The sequence below is a fragment of the Lepidochelys kempii genome, chromosome 1 (assembly GCF_965140285.1).
Source record: "Lepidochelys kempii isolate rLepKem1 chromosome 1, rLepKem1.hap1, whole genome shotgun sequence".
Taxonomy (NCBI): Eukaryota; Metazoa; Chordata; order Testudines; family Cheloniidae; genus Lepidochelys; species Lepidochelys kempii.
This window is the reverse complement of record NC_136380.1, coordinates 27,206,441-27,222,731: the sequence shown is the minus strand read 5'-3', so window position 1 is coordinate 27,222,731 and position 16,291 is coordinate 27,206,441. Positions and strand designations below refer to the sequence as shown.

General features: G+C 40.8%; 1 protein-coding gene across 5 annotated transcripts in view; it reads right to left on the bottom strand.

Moving 5' to 3' along the window:
- The window catches only part of FAT3 (FAT atypical cadherin 3), a 559,302-nt gene that overhangs the window by 43,609 nt on the left and 499,402 nt on the right, over nt 1–16,291 (bottom strand). For all 5 annotated transcript variants that reach the window (XM_073336876.2, XM_073336917.2, XM_073336926.2 and 2 more), the window contains 2 exons: nt 4,783–4,917; nt 3,652–3,809 (listed from right to left, as the gene is read on the bottom strand). In XM_073336876.2, coding sequence (XP_073192977.2) covers nt 3,652–3,809; nt 4,783–4,917 — 293 coding nt within the window. The remainder of the gene's footprint in view (nt 1–3,651; nt 3,810–4,782; nt 4,918–16,291) is intronic.

Below are 16,291 nucleotides of genomic sequence, written 5' to 3'. Positions count from 1 at the left end.
CCCATGCAAATAGCTTTTACGCCTTTGGATCTAAATGGGATGACTAACGGTTTGCTGGTCCAGACCAGACTTCCACTCAGAACTGAGCCTCTGGTGCTACTTTTGCACATACAGCGAGGTGCAAGTTGCCCCATCCTGTGGTCGTACAGTCCGCGGGACCCCAGTGGAGACCCACTCTGATCAAATTAAAGAATGATGCTATAGCTTCACTGCAGGGCAGCCAGTGTTTCTTTAAAGTGGTAATTCCTGAACAGCTGAGTGCTTCCTACCTCAGAACACAACTTACCTTAAAGTCTCTCTCCTTATAGCTGCATGGGCTCTAATGTCAATATATATTTGGATACACGTACGTGCTCTAGCATACAAATATATAAAATTCATGAAATATGTGAAATAGGCAGAGATGTGCAGAGGTGCTTCGTAAGGGTGATGCAAATTGGTACATTTTGATTGTTTCATTCAATAAGCAAAATGAATATTATAAATTACATTAAAATATTAGCCTGGCAGAGGGGCTTGGATCTGTACATCAACACAGGTAATAAAATGATCAAATGGTTCTTCTCAAACCACCTTAGGCTTGCATAGTCCACCTGCAATCACATACCATGAATACAACATGATGCCTACTGATCTATCTAGGGAAATGTTTTGTTACATTTCAGGTTTATGTGTGTAAAATGGTATATTTAATACTGAAATATTACTTGCTTCAACTCTAGCAACACCTGGGATCACACCCAAGCTTCAATCTTATCCTGCATGAGGTGATGTTGTAATAATACGTTACAATGTATAAAATTCACTTAACTAAGCTGTGCAAAGTTTCACATTGACTGTCTGGACTAAAAAACATATGATCACCTTATACTATTCAACAGTTACATTTATTGCATGACAGGAAAGTCAGTCTTTATTTTTTTAATCTCTGATTTTATAAACCAAGCGGGACTTAAATGAGGATTCTCATCCAAAATGGCCTAATCTTGGTTAACCTTATTACTTTTCACTGATAGAATTACACGAGAGAAAGGAACGCGTGATGCAATTCTCTGCATGTGTAATCATTCCTAGGGAAAATGCAACTGAATGACATCTCATTTTGCTCCAACAGCTTAAAATCAGGAGGCATACATCTGAAATAATTTACTTTTAGAATGGCTGATGTCTCTAAATCAATGGATAAATTGCTTCATCTGAAACAACAAAATAAATAACACCCTTATTATATCAACATACTATAACTAGTAAGCTTTGAACAGGATGGTAGACAAGCAGTTTGTTCAATTAAATTGATTATTCAGTGAAGAAGGACCCTGTGTTATGATTATGAAGCATTTCCATCCCTTGAGTTATCATAAACGTATGAGCTTCCAAAATTAAGCTGGTCACTTAAACATTAAAGACCTTATTGTGCTATCAATTTTTAAGTAGATATCTGTGGTGGTGGTGGTGAAGGCCTATTTCAAAATCAATGGTACAATATGCCTTAAATATCTCTTTTGGCCTCAAGAGAGTTTCACACAAAGCCCTAAAATTGGTAACATCAATATTGTTCCATTTTCTACCCTCATTTAGGGCTTGATTCTGTGAAGTGCTGAGCCATCTGGCTCTGATCCAGCAAAGCACCTAAGCAGGTGCTTAAAACTTAGTATGTGTATAGTCTCAATGACTTCATGTGTATGAAAATAAACAAATGTTTCAGTGCTTTGTTGGATTGGGTCAGAGTGCTCTGCACACTGCGGGATCAATCCATTATCCCCTTCTTTGGAATAGCTCAGCAGATTTAACTTAATTGAAAGCAATACTCAAATCTTCTGAATAACAGTCTCACATTTAGAGACCTCTGTCTAGTCTAGCAATCTTAGATACCCATATGACCGGCATTACCATAGTGTTTGAGTGGCTCACAATCTTTAATACTCACAACACCCATTTTACAGATAGCATCAATTTTTCAAAGGTGCCTAAGAGATTTAGGAGCCAAATCCCATTTTCACAATTGGCTTAGGAGTCTAATTCTCAAATGAGCTAAAGATGCTTTGAAAAATTTGGCCTAAGTGAATTGCCCAAGATGGCACAAAGTCCATGACAGAACAGCGAAAGGAATCCAAATCTCCATATCATACCCTAACCACTGGAGTATGCTTTCTCTCTATTTTAGGTTTTCTTAAGTGTCTGTCACCATAGTACCCAAGCCCCTGTTGGTAATGTTAACTAAATGTGTGATCCATTGAAATGATAGGCACTATACGAATGTGGGATTATCATCTGAGTATTGCATATGCATTACAGACAGGGCTAATTGAGCCATCTATTGTCAACGTTGCCTGACACTTCTCATCATAAGATCCTATTTTCAGTTTCTTACAACTTTACCAAACTTTAATTATTCAGGATGAAGTTTTATTTATGAGTGTCTGCTTCAGGTTGAATTTTTTTGGGAAACTTCATCCAAAATAGTTCAGCCATTTCCAAGAACGAGATTAGGAAAAAGACAGAATTTTTGTCCATGTTAAACTCTTATTTGGAAACCACTAGCACCCTCATATTTGAAAATTCAAGCAATGGCCTTTTTTACATCTCCAAACAATTAGGTCTCATACAAGCCTGAGCTGTGCTGATTTCCCTGCTCTCCTTGCCCCAGGTGAAAGGCACAATACTTGTACTCATGAAACATTTTTTGTATTTAAGCACAACAGCTAAAGAGATATTTGCTGTACACTAAAAATTGCTGTCACTGTTTTAAATTTACCTGAACATTCAAACAAACAAACAAACAAAAAATCCAAAAATTGCAAACACAAATACAAAATGCTTTGTACCATTTCTTCCATTGCTGATTTACAGTACATGGGAAAGATACAATCGGTCACATTGTCTTCATTCAATGCCTTCGGGATTCCAGCAGAAGTATTATACATGGAGGCTGTTGGAACTGTTTATCCTTCTCTTTTAACCTGCTCTACAGAAATTTGGCCTTCCATAGAACCACACTTTAGGCAGTTCAGCAAAGAGTCAAAGTCATAGAGACTTCATTCAATACAGTAGGTATCTTCACCTACCCCCAGCCTTCTGGAAGAACAATCATAACTCTCTGATTCGATAAGCCACCTCATTCAAGCAGAGAAGCTTTTCTTAAAAAATAAAAAAAAAAGTTTTTGAAATTAACTGTGATTCAGCGGTATGAAGGCTCATTTTCCAATCACACAGATGCAGAGGAAAAACAGCCTTTTCAACAAGTGTGGCTTAGAATACACAATCATCTGAATGGCCAGGTCTTACATCTCAAGTAGATCGGCTCTTGCGCCTAGTCACATAGAATCATAGAATATCAGGGTTGGAAGGGACCTCAGGAAGTCATCTAGTCCAACCCCCTGCTCAAAGCAGGACCAATCGATACAATGGTCATATAAGATAAAGCACCCAATGGTCCATATTCAAAGAATACTACTACTGCAATGCATATCAAGCTGCTTTTTTGTTTGTTGTTTTTGTTGAAATTGCTGCTTTTCCCTGTTACCATGAAACAGATCAATCTTCATCTTCTCAATCCACAGCTGAAATGAGAACAACATTCCCCAAAGCAAGAGCCAATGAGAAAACATATAATCAAGAAAATAAGTGCAGGAAAGATAACATTTTAATTACCTTCAGAATTATACAGGGATTCGCTCTGGTGTACATTATAATCCCATTGCTTTGCAAGGTTCGTAGACGCAGAGCCAGCTTGAATTCTTCTTTCTTGCTATTTTCAGAAACCCGGTATTTGATGTAACTATTCCCAGCAAAACTAAGGGAAGTGTGCCCTGAAACAACCATTTTGAGAAGATACATATTCTTTTAATGTTCAGAAATGAGCAGAGACACATGAAATTATCCTACAATTGCAAATGAAGTTAGTTACAGAACACAGGTAGCTAACAAAGAAGAAACTTTTAAATAAAACCCACCATTGACTGATTAAAAACTTGTCTCCATTGCAAACCACACACCACAGATTTGGGGAGAAATCTAATAATTTATCATTATAATTTCCTAATAAGGGGGAAAATCCAGCTCACCATTCTCAGACAGGAAGCCTTATTGACTTCATTGGAACTACTGGCAGGTGTAAGGTGAGAAGGATTTAGCTCTAGCAGAGCACCAGAAATCAGAATTTGCTGGGGAATCTGCACCCTCTGTTAGCATCAGGATATTTCTGACTCCGAGTCCTACTCAAAGCCCATTGAAGTCAATGGAAATGGTCTGCTTGACTTTGCATTAGGACCCTGGTGCCTTGGTGGTTAACATAAATTGAACAAAATGTACAAAGTTCCTGAAATGTTTTTTTCAAGATACCATGGTATTTTTATCACAAAAATTACAAACTTTATGAATGTTAATAACAAGTAAAACCTTGAATTAATATCTCCTAAAGGATCCCAAAGTGCTTTGCCACTAGCAGGGCAGTATTCAAGGACAGCAGTTCTCTAGAAAGAACTGTCTTCTCAAAAGTCCCATGTTTTACTGATTTGGGGCACCATCCTGATCAGATTCAGTCAATGGGAGTTTTGTTTGTAGAAGCAGAATCGGGTATATATGCAGTACCAGGTTTGGACAACCAGTTTCTTTTACAACACTCATAAGTAAATGAGTGAGACCAGATCCTGAGAGGTGTGCATACACAACTCCCATTGACTTCAATAGCAACTCTCCATATTATGATACAATGGCCGCACTTCTTATATAAAAATCACACTTTTAAGTATTTCCTGGTTACTCTTTTGGAGGAATCTGCACCTGAACATTCTCCGAGCTTCCCTGGTGGGCACTGGCAGATGAATGGCCTTCGACTAGCTTCGTACCCCACACACTGCATGTCCCCTGGACATGGCTTCTCCATACAGGGATCGCTGGACCCAGGACACAGCCCTCCTGTGACCAATTGAAACATGCTGTTAAGAATACGTCAAACATGCACCTTGGCAACAGGAAGCAGAAAGAGACTTAAAAATTGTAACAGAATTTAAATCTAGATTGTAAACTCTTTGGGTCACAGATGTCTTTTAAATAAGTGTGCGTACTGTGCCTAGCATAATGGGGTGCTGGTCCTTGAGTGGGTGCTTAGGTGCTGCTATAAGACAAATCAATAAATAATAATAATAAACAATTATGACCAATTGACTGGTGTCATGATGGCTTTGCCAGTGTTTTCGTTCCAAACCCCCTCTCTGAAGGGGATCTAGAGCTGACCCATGAAACACATTACTAGGGGCTACAACCTTCTTTTGCCTTGCCTTAAGTTGGGAGAATTCTGCGCAGGCAGGAAGGACAGCCACGCCCAGGCTGCACAGTGTAAGGAGAGCTCCTTGTGCAGGCGGTACTGCAGTATCCTCATGCTCCACAATGGCATGCTGATCCTTCCAGAAGGGGAAAGCAATCCCATAAAGCTGGACACACTGCTAGGCACCACAAATCCTGCTCCCTCCCTCCCAAATTGGGCTGCATAAACTACACTGCATCTGGGATCCTGGACAAAAAAGGAGGAATGGACAGGATTTTTCTGTCTTTGAAGCTACATATTATCCTGCAACGGATTCAGGGTGGAGATTTTTTTTTAATTTAAAAAATAATCGGATGGGTTATTTTAAATGATATATTTTTAAGACAGGAGAAGTTTAACACTCTAAATAGCTAGCTTCAATTTACAGACTTAAATTGGGCAAAATAATCCTTAAAATATTCAAACTGTATTTAGTGGCATATGTAAACGGGTTAAAATTACTTAAACTTTGAAAAGCCCTGACAGCTGATGTACCATCAGTACTTTCATAAGGATTCTGACTAGGTTTGCCAACCCAGGACACAATTTTGGTTTGACCTCTATCCATGAAGATCTCCCGCTGACTGCAAAGGGTAGTCTGGAGGAAGAACTGAGTCCCCGAGGTGTAAACCTTGATTAAAATCTTTCCTTACAACACAGGCACTGCAAGCACTTCAAAAAATCCCTAAATATGTTAACACCCAACAAATTCAGATGGCTGCTAAGGGCTTGATTTAAAGCTAATGGAAGTCAATGGAAAGTTCCCATTTAATTTAATGGATTCTGGATCGGGACCTTATTTTGTCTTTTTAAAAGCCCTTAAAATACATATATATTTAAATTACCTCAGTCTGGAAAGGCCTGTAAACACTGTAAACCACAATACAAATGACCACACAGCCTCTGAGGGAGCCACTGAAGCTCAACATATCAGGGGGTTGGACTAGATGACCTCCTGAGGTCCCTTCCAACCCTGATATTCTATGATTCTATGATATCAATCCTCAAATGCTTCTAGAAAGAGAGACTTTCTTTTTAGACACCACAAAGAAATGTAAAGGAAATTAACATGCACTGGGCCAAGTTCTGCCCTTGGATGAGTTTGTGGGACTTCTAGTGAAATACATGTGGTTGTGCACAGACTTGGAAAATGGCACGCCTGCCTATGCTTGGGATTTATTTGCTTCTGTTGATTTGTATTTAGGGCTTGGACAGAGAGAGGGCCAGTGGTAGGGGATGGATAGGGTTAGCACTTCCTCGTCTGTCAAACTTAAATTAAAATCTGCTCTGAGATGTACAAGGACAGGAGAGTCCCCCCTTACTGAATATCTGCTGTTCCTGCTTTGTGTCACAACCTTAATGCAATTTGAATGTGGGGGTTTTTTTTTAGTGCATGTATTTTATTTACAGTGTATAAAGAAAGTAATGAACTTGTAATGGAGCAATCCCCTCCTACCCCTTGCAGTTATGAAAGAGACAACGTTACTAACACACTTCTGTACAAGCCAAGCAGGGCTCAGGCTAAGCATAGCTCAAGCTACCTGTCACTGTAGGTATTTTCTGGAAACAGACAACTTATTACTGTAGGTTTCAAAGTGGAGATGGTCTGCCTATAAACATGGCAGAGACTATAAATGCCTATGCTTGGTGAGCAACACAGTCAGTTTAATCTTTTTACACCTCCCCTCCTTTGTCAAACATTTGTTTGAGATGTCTGTGCAGGAAATGAGCGCTGATGTAAAATGATACATGGCAATCATTATTAATCAGTGTAATAGGGTATATTAACATGCATAATAACGAAGCAGAGCTCTGTGTAAGCACAAAAGCATGCCTCTTTCACCGTCAGAAATTGGTCCAATAAAAGATCTTATTTCGCCCACTTTGCCTCTCATGAATAATACTAGTGATATACTATCACATTTCAACTCCTATCGATACCAAAAGGGATGAAATCAACAGGCTTCTATGGAAATTTAATTTAATAGGGTTCTATAGAAAATATTATAAAACGACAGAATTTAACTGAGAATGAGATATTTTCCATAGGTGTTTTTGGGTGTCTGTTTTCTTCTTAAGAAACAACAATCCTATAGAATTCTATAGCAGGGACATAATTCTCTAGAGAATGGCAAAAATGTTCCATAGAAAGGTTATAATTTACTGTTTAATTCCATCAGCTATATCAATACATTCTTATTAGGTGTATGCTCTATCTGCACAGTACATCTGTTCTTTCAACGCACTTAAACCTTTTGTAAGGTAGTAATTTAAGTGAGCCTCTCTGTAGCTGACAAATAGACAAGTCACTTGGGCAAAAAACCCAGAGCTTGTGAATATGCTGAACTGCTGAGATTTCAGAATGTGGCATTGCACATTTTCACAACCCTTTAACCTTCGATTAAAATCTCTGACATTAAGCAATAAATCAATACTTGACTTCTCTATCACTCTCTGCCACTTTTTAGCTGATTCTAACTCTTGATTTGTGGTTCAGATTCATCATTCCATGGTTCAAAAGTATATGGAAAGAATCTAATATATTTATTATCACTGTGAAGATGTAAGCTTACGCTGGCAGACCACGAATGGTTTTTTTAGATAAACTACAAGAAAATCAACTTTGTATTCATCCTGTGGATTTCACAGCTGTGACAGAAGTTTTAAAATATTCAAACCTGGGAGAAGAAATGTTTTATGCCTATCTGTATGATTATAAGTGCATAAGCTACAAATCATGCACTGCTGTATTGCATTGTTTTGGCTAATGTGCATGTTCAGGCTGATTTCATAACTGCACTGAGTAAAACTGTAAAATAATGCACGGATATGTTATCCATTGTCAAAGATTTACAGCCAGAGTTGAAATACAATAATTGAGTTGTCACATTTCCACTCTGAAGTCCAGCATTTTTACCATTCTTTGTTCTTTCCAAAAGAGATTCAACGATATGGATTAGGATTGATTTTCTTTCCCCTAGGCAAGTCCTGAAAATCCATGGCATTCCCATGTAACTCACATTACTATTAATAAATTTGTTTCCAAGAAGGTATTGCATAGAAACATGGGGTTAGGGTCAACCAGTAATGGACAGGAAATTTTGGGAGGGGTCTGCCTGATTTTGACAGATAATCTCTGTTTATTGCTCTAGAAAGAGGTGGAACTACTCCAAGGTCCCTGCCAGTATGATGAAGAGGAAAATACTTTCTCATTTCTAAATGTGGCAATTACTCCATCCCTGTACATATAAGCAGGAATCACCCAGAACCATGCAATTCCATTTGCAGTGTTGCCAAGTCTTGGTGATTTGTGTTTTTCTGAAAGCCCCAGCTCCTGGATACATGTGATTATCTAAAAAAATCTCAGATTTCATTTTAAAAAGTAAACGTTTAACTTTCTTGGTTGCAGAGAAAAAATTGAAAGTGACTCCTAAAGGCTAACAATACCAAGGCAAATACAAAGAACCCCAAACTTATTATTGTAAAAAAAAAAAACTTAAATTTTTTAAGACAATCTTATGATTTTTTGGTGGAGGGGTCTGACTCATAATTTTTGAATGCTTGGGTTGGCCATACTGCAATTGTACTCTTGGACTAGGGTGATCAGGCATCTTAGTCTGTTCTAATGTAACTGGGAATTTGTCCTGGTGTTAGTGGAACTGGCTGGGATACCTGACTACCTCTGCTGGCTCCAAATTCTCCCCAGCTCCTTCCAGTCTGTAGCAATTCCCACTCTGCCTGTCTCTACTTGCCTCACACTCCTCTGGGCCTCATTCCTCATATTTTATACCAGCTCTCTGCAACATCCCCTACCTCAATGCTCTATCAACAGCAGCTTCTCCTCATTGATCGCATTATGTAGTACCATAAGGGAATCCCATCTCCTCTACAACCCAGTGACAATTCCTTTCTTCCTCTTAAAAATCACACCCCTTTCACTCCAGGGCCAAGTCTCTCTCAAACCACAGCTCTTCTAAAATCTGAGCCACATGGATTCTGCTGATACCTTGTGGGGCACAGAATTCCAAAGGTTGATTACCCTGAAAAAAGTCTGACCTTGCAAGTAATCTATACTTCAGTGGCTCAAAAGCACTGTGGTTCAAAGAGCAATGGACTAGTCAACTTTTTCCAACCTTGGGTGATGCACTGGCTTCAAAGGCAGCGTACATGTTTTAGGGGAGAGACCTCAGTATTAATGCAAAAATGATATTAATTATCTCATAACTTATTTTTTATTAGGTCATTACAAACGTTCATGGAGGATAAGTCTATCAATGGCTATTAGCCAGGGGTGAAAGTAACTTAAAGGATTTACCGGTACTCTGGAGTCCTGATGAGGGGGTGGGGCCTCAACCGGAAGAGGCGGGGCCTTTAAATCCCCAGGCTCTTTAAATCAGGATTTAAAGGGCCTGGGGCTAGGTCTGTGGGAGCAGCAGCTGGGAGCCCCGGGCCCTTTAAATCACACCCTCAGCTCCCAGCTGCAGAGGCAACTGAGAGCCCTGGGATTCGGGGGTGATTTAAAGGGGGCTATTTAAAGGGTCTGGGGCCACTGCTACCGCCCCAGCCCTTTAACTTGCCACTGGAGCCCCGCTGCTGCTACCCCAGGGCTCTGGCAACAAGGCTCCAGGAACAATTTAAAGGGCCTGGGCCGGATTAACTTTTTGGGGGCCTGGCACCAAACATATCTGAGGGCCCCCCCTGGGGAAAGAAGAGGCCAGGGGCAAGAGCACAGCTGGGCATGGTGGTGGTGGAAGGATTGGTCCCCAGCTGCAGTGAGGCAGGGGCCGGGGCAAGATTAGCACATTGAGGCATGGGGGGAGAATTAGTCCCTGCTGACTGGAGCAAGGCAGGGGCTGGGGGCAAAAACACAGTGGGGCGGGAGCTAGGGTTGGTCCTTGGAGCAAGGGAGGGTCTGGGGTTAAACTACAAGGGCAGCAGGGCTGGGGAGGGGGTAAACAGGATCCCCCACACATACCCCTGCCCACATAGAGTGGGTACCTAACTTCTCCCTGGTTCTAGCCCATTCTCTTTGTCTCTCTCTCTGCACCAAGCTGAGGGTGGGGGTGCACTGAGAACAGGGCTGGGGATGCAAGGTCTGGGAGGGAGTTAGGGTGCAGGAGCAGGCTGGGGGTTGCAGGGTCTGTCCTAGAATGAGGGAGGGGGCTCAGGGTTGGGGCAGGAGGTTGGGGTGTGGAGCGCTTACCTGGGGCAGCTCCCATTCGGTGCAAGGGGTGCAGGTGGGTATGTGGGGTGGGGGAGGGTGCCGGAGCTCCCGTTTGGTGCTCAGGGTAGGGGTGGAGATGTGGAGTGGTGCAGGAGTCAGGGCATGGGGTGTGGAAGGGTGCAGAAGTCAGGGCAGAGGGCTGGGGTGTGGGCTGGGGTCGTGGGGGGTGTGAGGGGGGTGCAGGAGTCAGGGCAGAGGGCTGGGGGTGTGGGCTGGGGTCGCTCCCAGCTCCCTGCCCTGAGCGGCTCATGGCAGGGGGTATGCCCTGATTCCACCCCCTTCCCCAAGGCCCCGCCCCTGCCTCTTCTCTGCTTCCTCATGCCAGCAAACAGCTGATCGGCAGCAGGGAGAGAGAGTGAGAGGGGGCGGGGGAACGCAGCACACTGGGGGAAGTGGAGGGGGAGGGGGGAGTTGGGCTGCCAGCGGAGCCTGCCCTGCAGCAGCAGGACAGAGCCCCGGGAGAAGGCAGCACCAAGCTTCTGCCCCCATAGGAGAGAACGGGGGGCGGAAAAGAGCGGCCAGGGCCCCTTCTGAGAATGGGCCCTTTAAATAGCTGCTGGAGCACCTCCGCCGCTACCCCAGGGCTCTGGCAGCGGGGCTCTGGTGGAAATTTAAAGGGCCTGGGGCTCCAGCCGCTGCTGGGAGCCCCAGGCCCTTTCAGTTGTCGCCTGGGGAAGCCAGTCCGCCCCGGTACGGCACACTGACTCTTGCCAGTATGCCGTACCGGGGCGTACCGGCTTACTTGCACCTCTGCTATTAGCCAGGATGGACAGGGATGGTGTCCCTAACCTCTGTTTGCCAGAAGCTGGGAATGGGCGACGGGGTGGATCACTTGATGATCACCTGTTCCGTTCATTCCCTCTGGGGCACCTGGCATTGTTCATTGTTGGAAGACAGAATAGTAGGCTAGACGGACCTTTGGTCTGACCCAGTGTGGCCGTTCTCATGTTCTTAAACTTGTTTACATGTTTACTGAATATTAAGATATAACTACAAATATGTTATAGCTTGGAAATATAACAATACACATGTTTACCTAGTTATGTTACAAAATGTTAAAGCTAATCAAAGAAATTCAGGAAGATTTCTACTCCTATTTCCCAAGGACAAGCAAACATCAAGATGACAAACCATGTAAAACATTCATGTTTTAGGAAGAAACCTGAATATGATTGGAATGTAGGGTGTGTTACCAGAGCGATACATCTAGGTACCGTGGGGGTTCTACCAACCTCCACCCTCTTGCAAGAAAACTTACTTGTGTTCTTAAAACCTTCAGAGAAAAACATGTTGTTGGAGATGTTTTAAACTTTTGTTTATTTCTTAAATGTTGAAATTGCAAACACCTTTGGAGATGTATGTTTGCAAAGATATCTAAATGTAGGAATAGTAAGATGTTTAATATACAAATATAGCAAGGTCATTTGATGCGATAACTGTGTACTAATATAAGAAGCTATTTAAGTATAGAATATTCATATTAATAGGATGCTAATTAATTACTGGCAGTGTGCAAGCAAACCCTCATCCAACTCCAGACGACAAGAATCATCTCTTCTAAAACTATGACAAGAATCAACACATTTTTATATTATTTAAGTTGTAAAAAAAAACTTTCTAAAGGTTATTTAATTTAAAAAGACTGTTTGGAGAACTGAAATCTTTTATATAAAGAACATGAGTGTTTGGACTGTTTCAAAACAGAATTTCATTTTCTAGTAAAGTTGAAAGAATATCTCAGAAGATGGATCAAATAAAAAGAAACAGTTAAAACTAGCTTTGACAGTTATCTGATGCTTTCGTCCACAAGAAGAACAAAGGCGATGAAAGAAATGTTGCATATTTATTAAACAGATTGTATATTCAGGAGCTGAAGGTGTCACCTAAGCCAAACCTGAAGACATCAAGCCAATGAAAAGGTGACAGCAACCAACTTTGAATCTTCAACAAGCCTATGTCTTTTCCCGTAAATTTCCTAAAAATCGGAAGGTGATGCATATAAAAGAGTCAAAGTGAGCACCTCTCATACACACACTCCCTGCTATTCTGCTTAGACAGCAAACACTCCACAACTTATGCTGTGTATCTCTACAAGCTAGTTGCCACAGACAATTGAGAAAAACATAAAAGACTCAAGAAGAAACCAACCCAAGGAAGACCTCCCCAAACTTCAACATGCACAGGTGAGAGAAGTTAACTAAAACACTGACAATGGATTAGATTTCAATTCATATAATGATTTTATTGGGATACTGAAATGCTATTGTAACATAAAATATTAATAGTTTCTCCTGATAATCACCAGCTGGTTAGGCCATGTATTGCTGGAGAGAAGATGGGATAAACATTGGTAATCAGAGAAATAGTGGGATTTAATTACACTTAGGATTCTTAATATTTGTAATTGTCCTGTTTTAAGATAGCTTCTTTTAATTAACTAATTTCAATATTTCCTTTGATTTCAGAGGATTTACTTAAGATTGCTTACTTTGCCAACTACAAACTGCTTAGTTATTACCAACAACCAGACATGCTTCACTTGCCCTTAAACACATTATTTTGCCTGTTTATCCACAGTTTTAAGTATCTAATAAGATACTAAAACTGAATTTACAATAATTTTGGATAATAATATACTTTGTCTTAACTTACCAAAAAACAAAAAGCACCCCACCATCGCCCAGGGAATCCATTCTCAAAGGTGAAATCTCTGCTATAAGACCTCCATAGAACAATATAATATAGGAGAGATTGTAATGTAAGTATCAGTATTGTTATATCTGTTCTCTCATTTGTGTTATTTAATTTAATACTTTCTCTTTCTTTTTTCACTAGTAAAATGACCACAATTAATAACTGATTATTTTGCTTGGTCTTAATCATGGTATTTCCTAAGACACATAAAAGAACCTCTGTGACTAAGTAGGGGGAGTCACACCCATAATATGGCAATAAAAGAAACAATTAGTAAGAGATGGCCTACCCTTTCTCTAAACTAAGTATTTTTAGTAACATTTACAATAAAATTACATGGCGCCCAACAATTAAAATGACCCCCCATACCACACAATGTGTTCGGCACCTTGGAAAAATCAGACCACTTTTATTTAATGCCTAAGCGCAGACTGGATGGGAAGATACTATCCCCCTCTCTCACTCAGCCTTCTTAGCTGTACTACCATGATGGCTTACAAGGGGCAGGATCTGTGTGTAGGCTTCATGGGAGTCAGTTGGTCTTTTGGAGGAATTTGAATGAGCAGAGAGTGGGAGTCTGGCACACTGGTATTGGGACTTGAGTTCAATGGTCAGGACTGGACGCATCGGACCCTGTCATGAGAGGTATCGAGGACCTGTTAGCGGGTGCGGTGCACTCAACTTCTACAATGGGACCTGAGGGGGCACAGCTCCTCTAAAAATTGGGCCCCTTTTTTTATTTATTAGTGGCAGAGGATCACAGTGCATTATATTCAGATATTTCTGCCTTCCTGCAGAATGTACCAGGTATAGCTCCAAAAGACCTAAAGCTTAGATTCCTTCTTTCCTCCCATGAATTTAGATTTTGGTACAAGACAGAATAATCTATTCCTGTTACACTGTAGAAGAAGCCATATGCACTCTAATATAGATGTGTGAGTTTTCACTTCCACACAACACTTTTGGGGACAGTGTTCACAAGGCTCCTGAATGATTACATCGGAATCATATTCGATCCTCTTCCCTAACACACACATTTTTGTAACCCATGTTTTCAAAAACTGTCGAGTGTAGTGCAAATTATGCTCCTCATAGAAGTTCCTTAACAGGGGCTAGAAATGGGAATGTGAGCAAGACTGTATGAACAAATCAGTTCCAACAAAACTAACCAACTTTCCCCCCGTGAATCTTTGTCCTAAAACTAAATTCAGACCAAATCTTTACTTAGTTTTTTTTTTAAAGGATAATGTAACATGAAGTATCATTTTTGCCTCTGAAATACCAAAATACCATGGGAATGGCTGTTTATTCCAGTACTTTTCACATGACTGGATGCAAAAATGCCAGAAAACTCAGGAGTTAGCCTGTTATTGCAAGATTTTTTAGTTATTGACTCTAAAGGTTCAGGCTGAGGCGTCTGAACTTTGGGGCGTTATCCTACCTGAAATGAGCTGCTGAATCTTTAGAGGTTCACAAGTTACCTGCTTTAATAGTCTCTCAGCATTCTGGTGTTAGATAACTCCGTTTGCTCATAAAGGTAATCTAGGTTATGCACAGCTGGCATGCATAATTTGTGCATATTTGTGACATCTGGCAGTGGGAACTATGTTCCAAGTCTGATACATATTTCAAGAATGTGTGAATTAGCTCAAACTCAGGCTTCCTGGGTTATAACTGAATCTGATCAGTGAAAACATATGCAATATTTTAATAGGTTTGTCATTCTTCAATCTATCAATATTTATTTGGCTAGATCATTAAACTACTCTAGAAACAAATATAGTAGAACACTGATTCTGCTGAATGTGTCTTGCCAAAGCTATCATGTTAAAGGAACCATGAGGAAATCCATCCTAGTATTTTGTGTACTATTTTTCCACTTGCTGTATTTATATGCACATAAATATGCAGATACACATTCATTATGGTTTATCATACAGAATACACACATACACACTTCTGAGGAAAGACTGATTAAAAGAACTATCTATGATTTGCTTTAACAAAAACTAAAGAGAGTGAGGCAGGTTAATTTTCTACAAGTATCTGAAAGGAGCAAATGCCACTGACCAAGGTTAACTGCTTTGGGTGGTAAACAAAGGGTATAATTAGCAACAATGGAATGAAAATAAGAATGGGAACATGTAAACTGAATATCAGGAGAAAATTGCTGTCAGTGAGATCTATCAGTCTCCCAAGATAGGTATGGATTCCCCATTGATTGGTACATTTAAAACTAGACTGGACAAAGATACAGTTTCAAAACAGTACAGAATATACTGTACGTAATAGTCCTGCACTGGCCTAGGGGCTTGGCTAGATGATATGATAGCACCGTCTATTCTATGAAAGTCTCTATTGCACAGCTTTTGTATAGCTAATAATAGCAGGGACTGTAACATACATCTAAAGCTGTTTGAAACACTTAACACTATCATTTAACAATTAGCCCTTAAATGTGCATAAAAGATCTCGACTCCAATATTCTTATCTTCTCACGTTCCCTGAACTATCAGGGCCCTATTATCTCCCCTCTGCAGGACTCAAGTGACTCCAGCTGAAGTTCCATGCGTTGGGGCCTGACCCAATCCCCTCTGAAGTCCATGGTAAGACACTTATTGACTTTAACAGGAGCAAGAGCAAACCCTTAAGGAGGCTAGGTTGTCACACTGAAGATCTGCCATACAGTTCTGAGAGCAAAATGTGGTGCACAGTCTTTATGGGCCGAATTCTTTGCTAAACTGTCACAGCCTCATTGACTTCACAGGAGTTTTGTCCATTGACACCAGCAGAAAACAAAGTCCCGTCTCTCTGTGTATGTTTACGAGAAGGGAGGTTTACATGTATTGATTTTACAGCAGCTTCTTATTTCACTCTTGAGCAAAGTGGAATGAGGAACAGAAAACCGCGCAAACAGAAGGAACAGGTCTATTATTATAAGTGCTTGAGGTTTTTTACCTAGTACACAGAAGCAGAAGGAAGATGGGCAACCAAGTGAATATGCTGGCCGTTCCCATATGAAATCCCTTCAAAACTGCGGAACAATTTCATGAACCAGTGCCACTGCT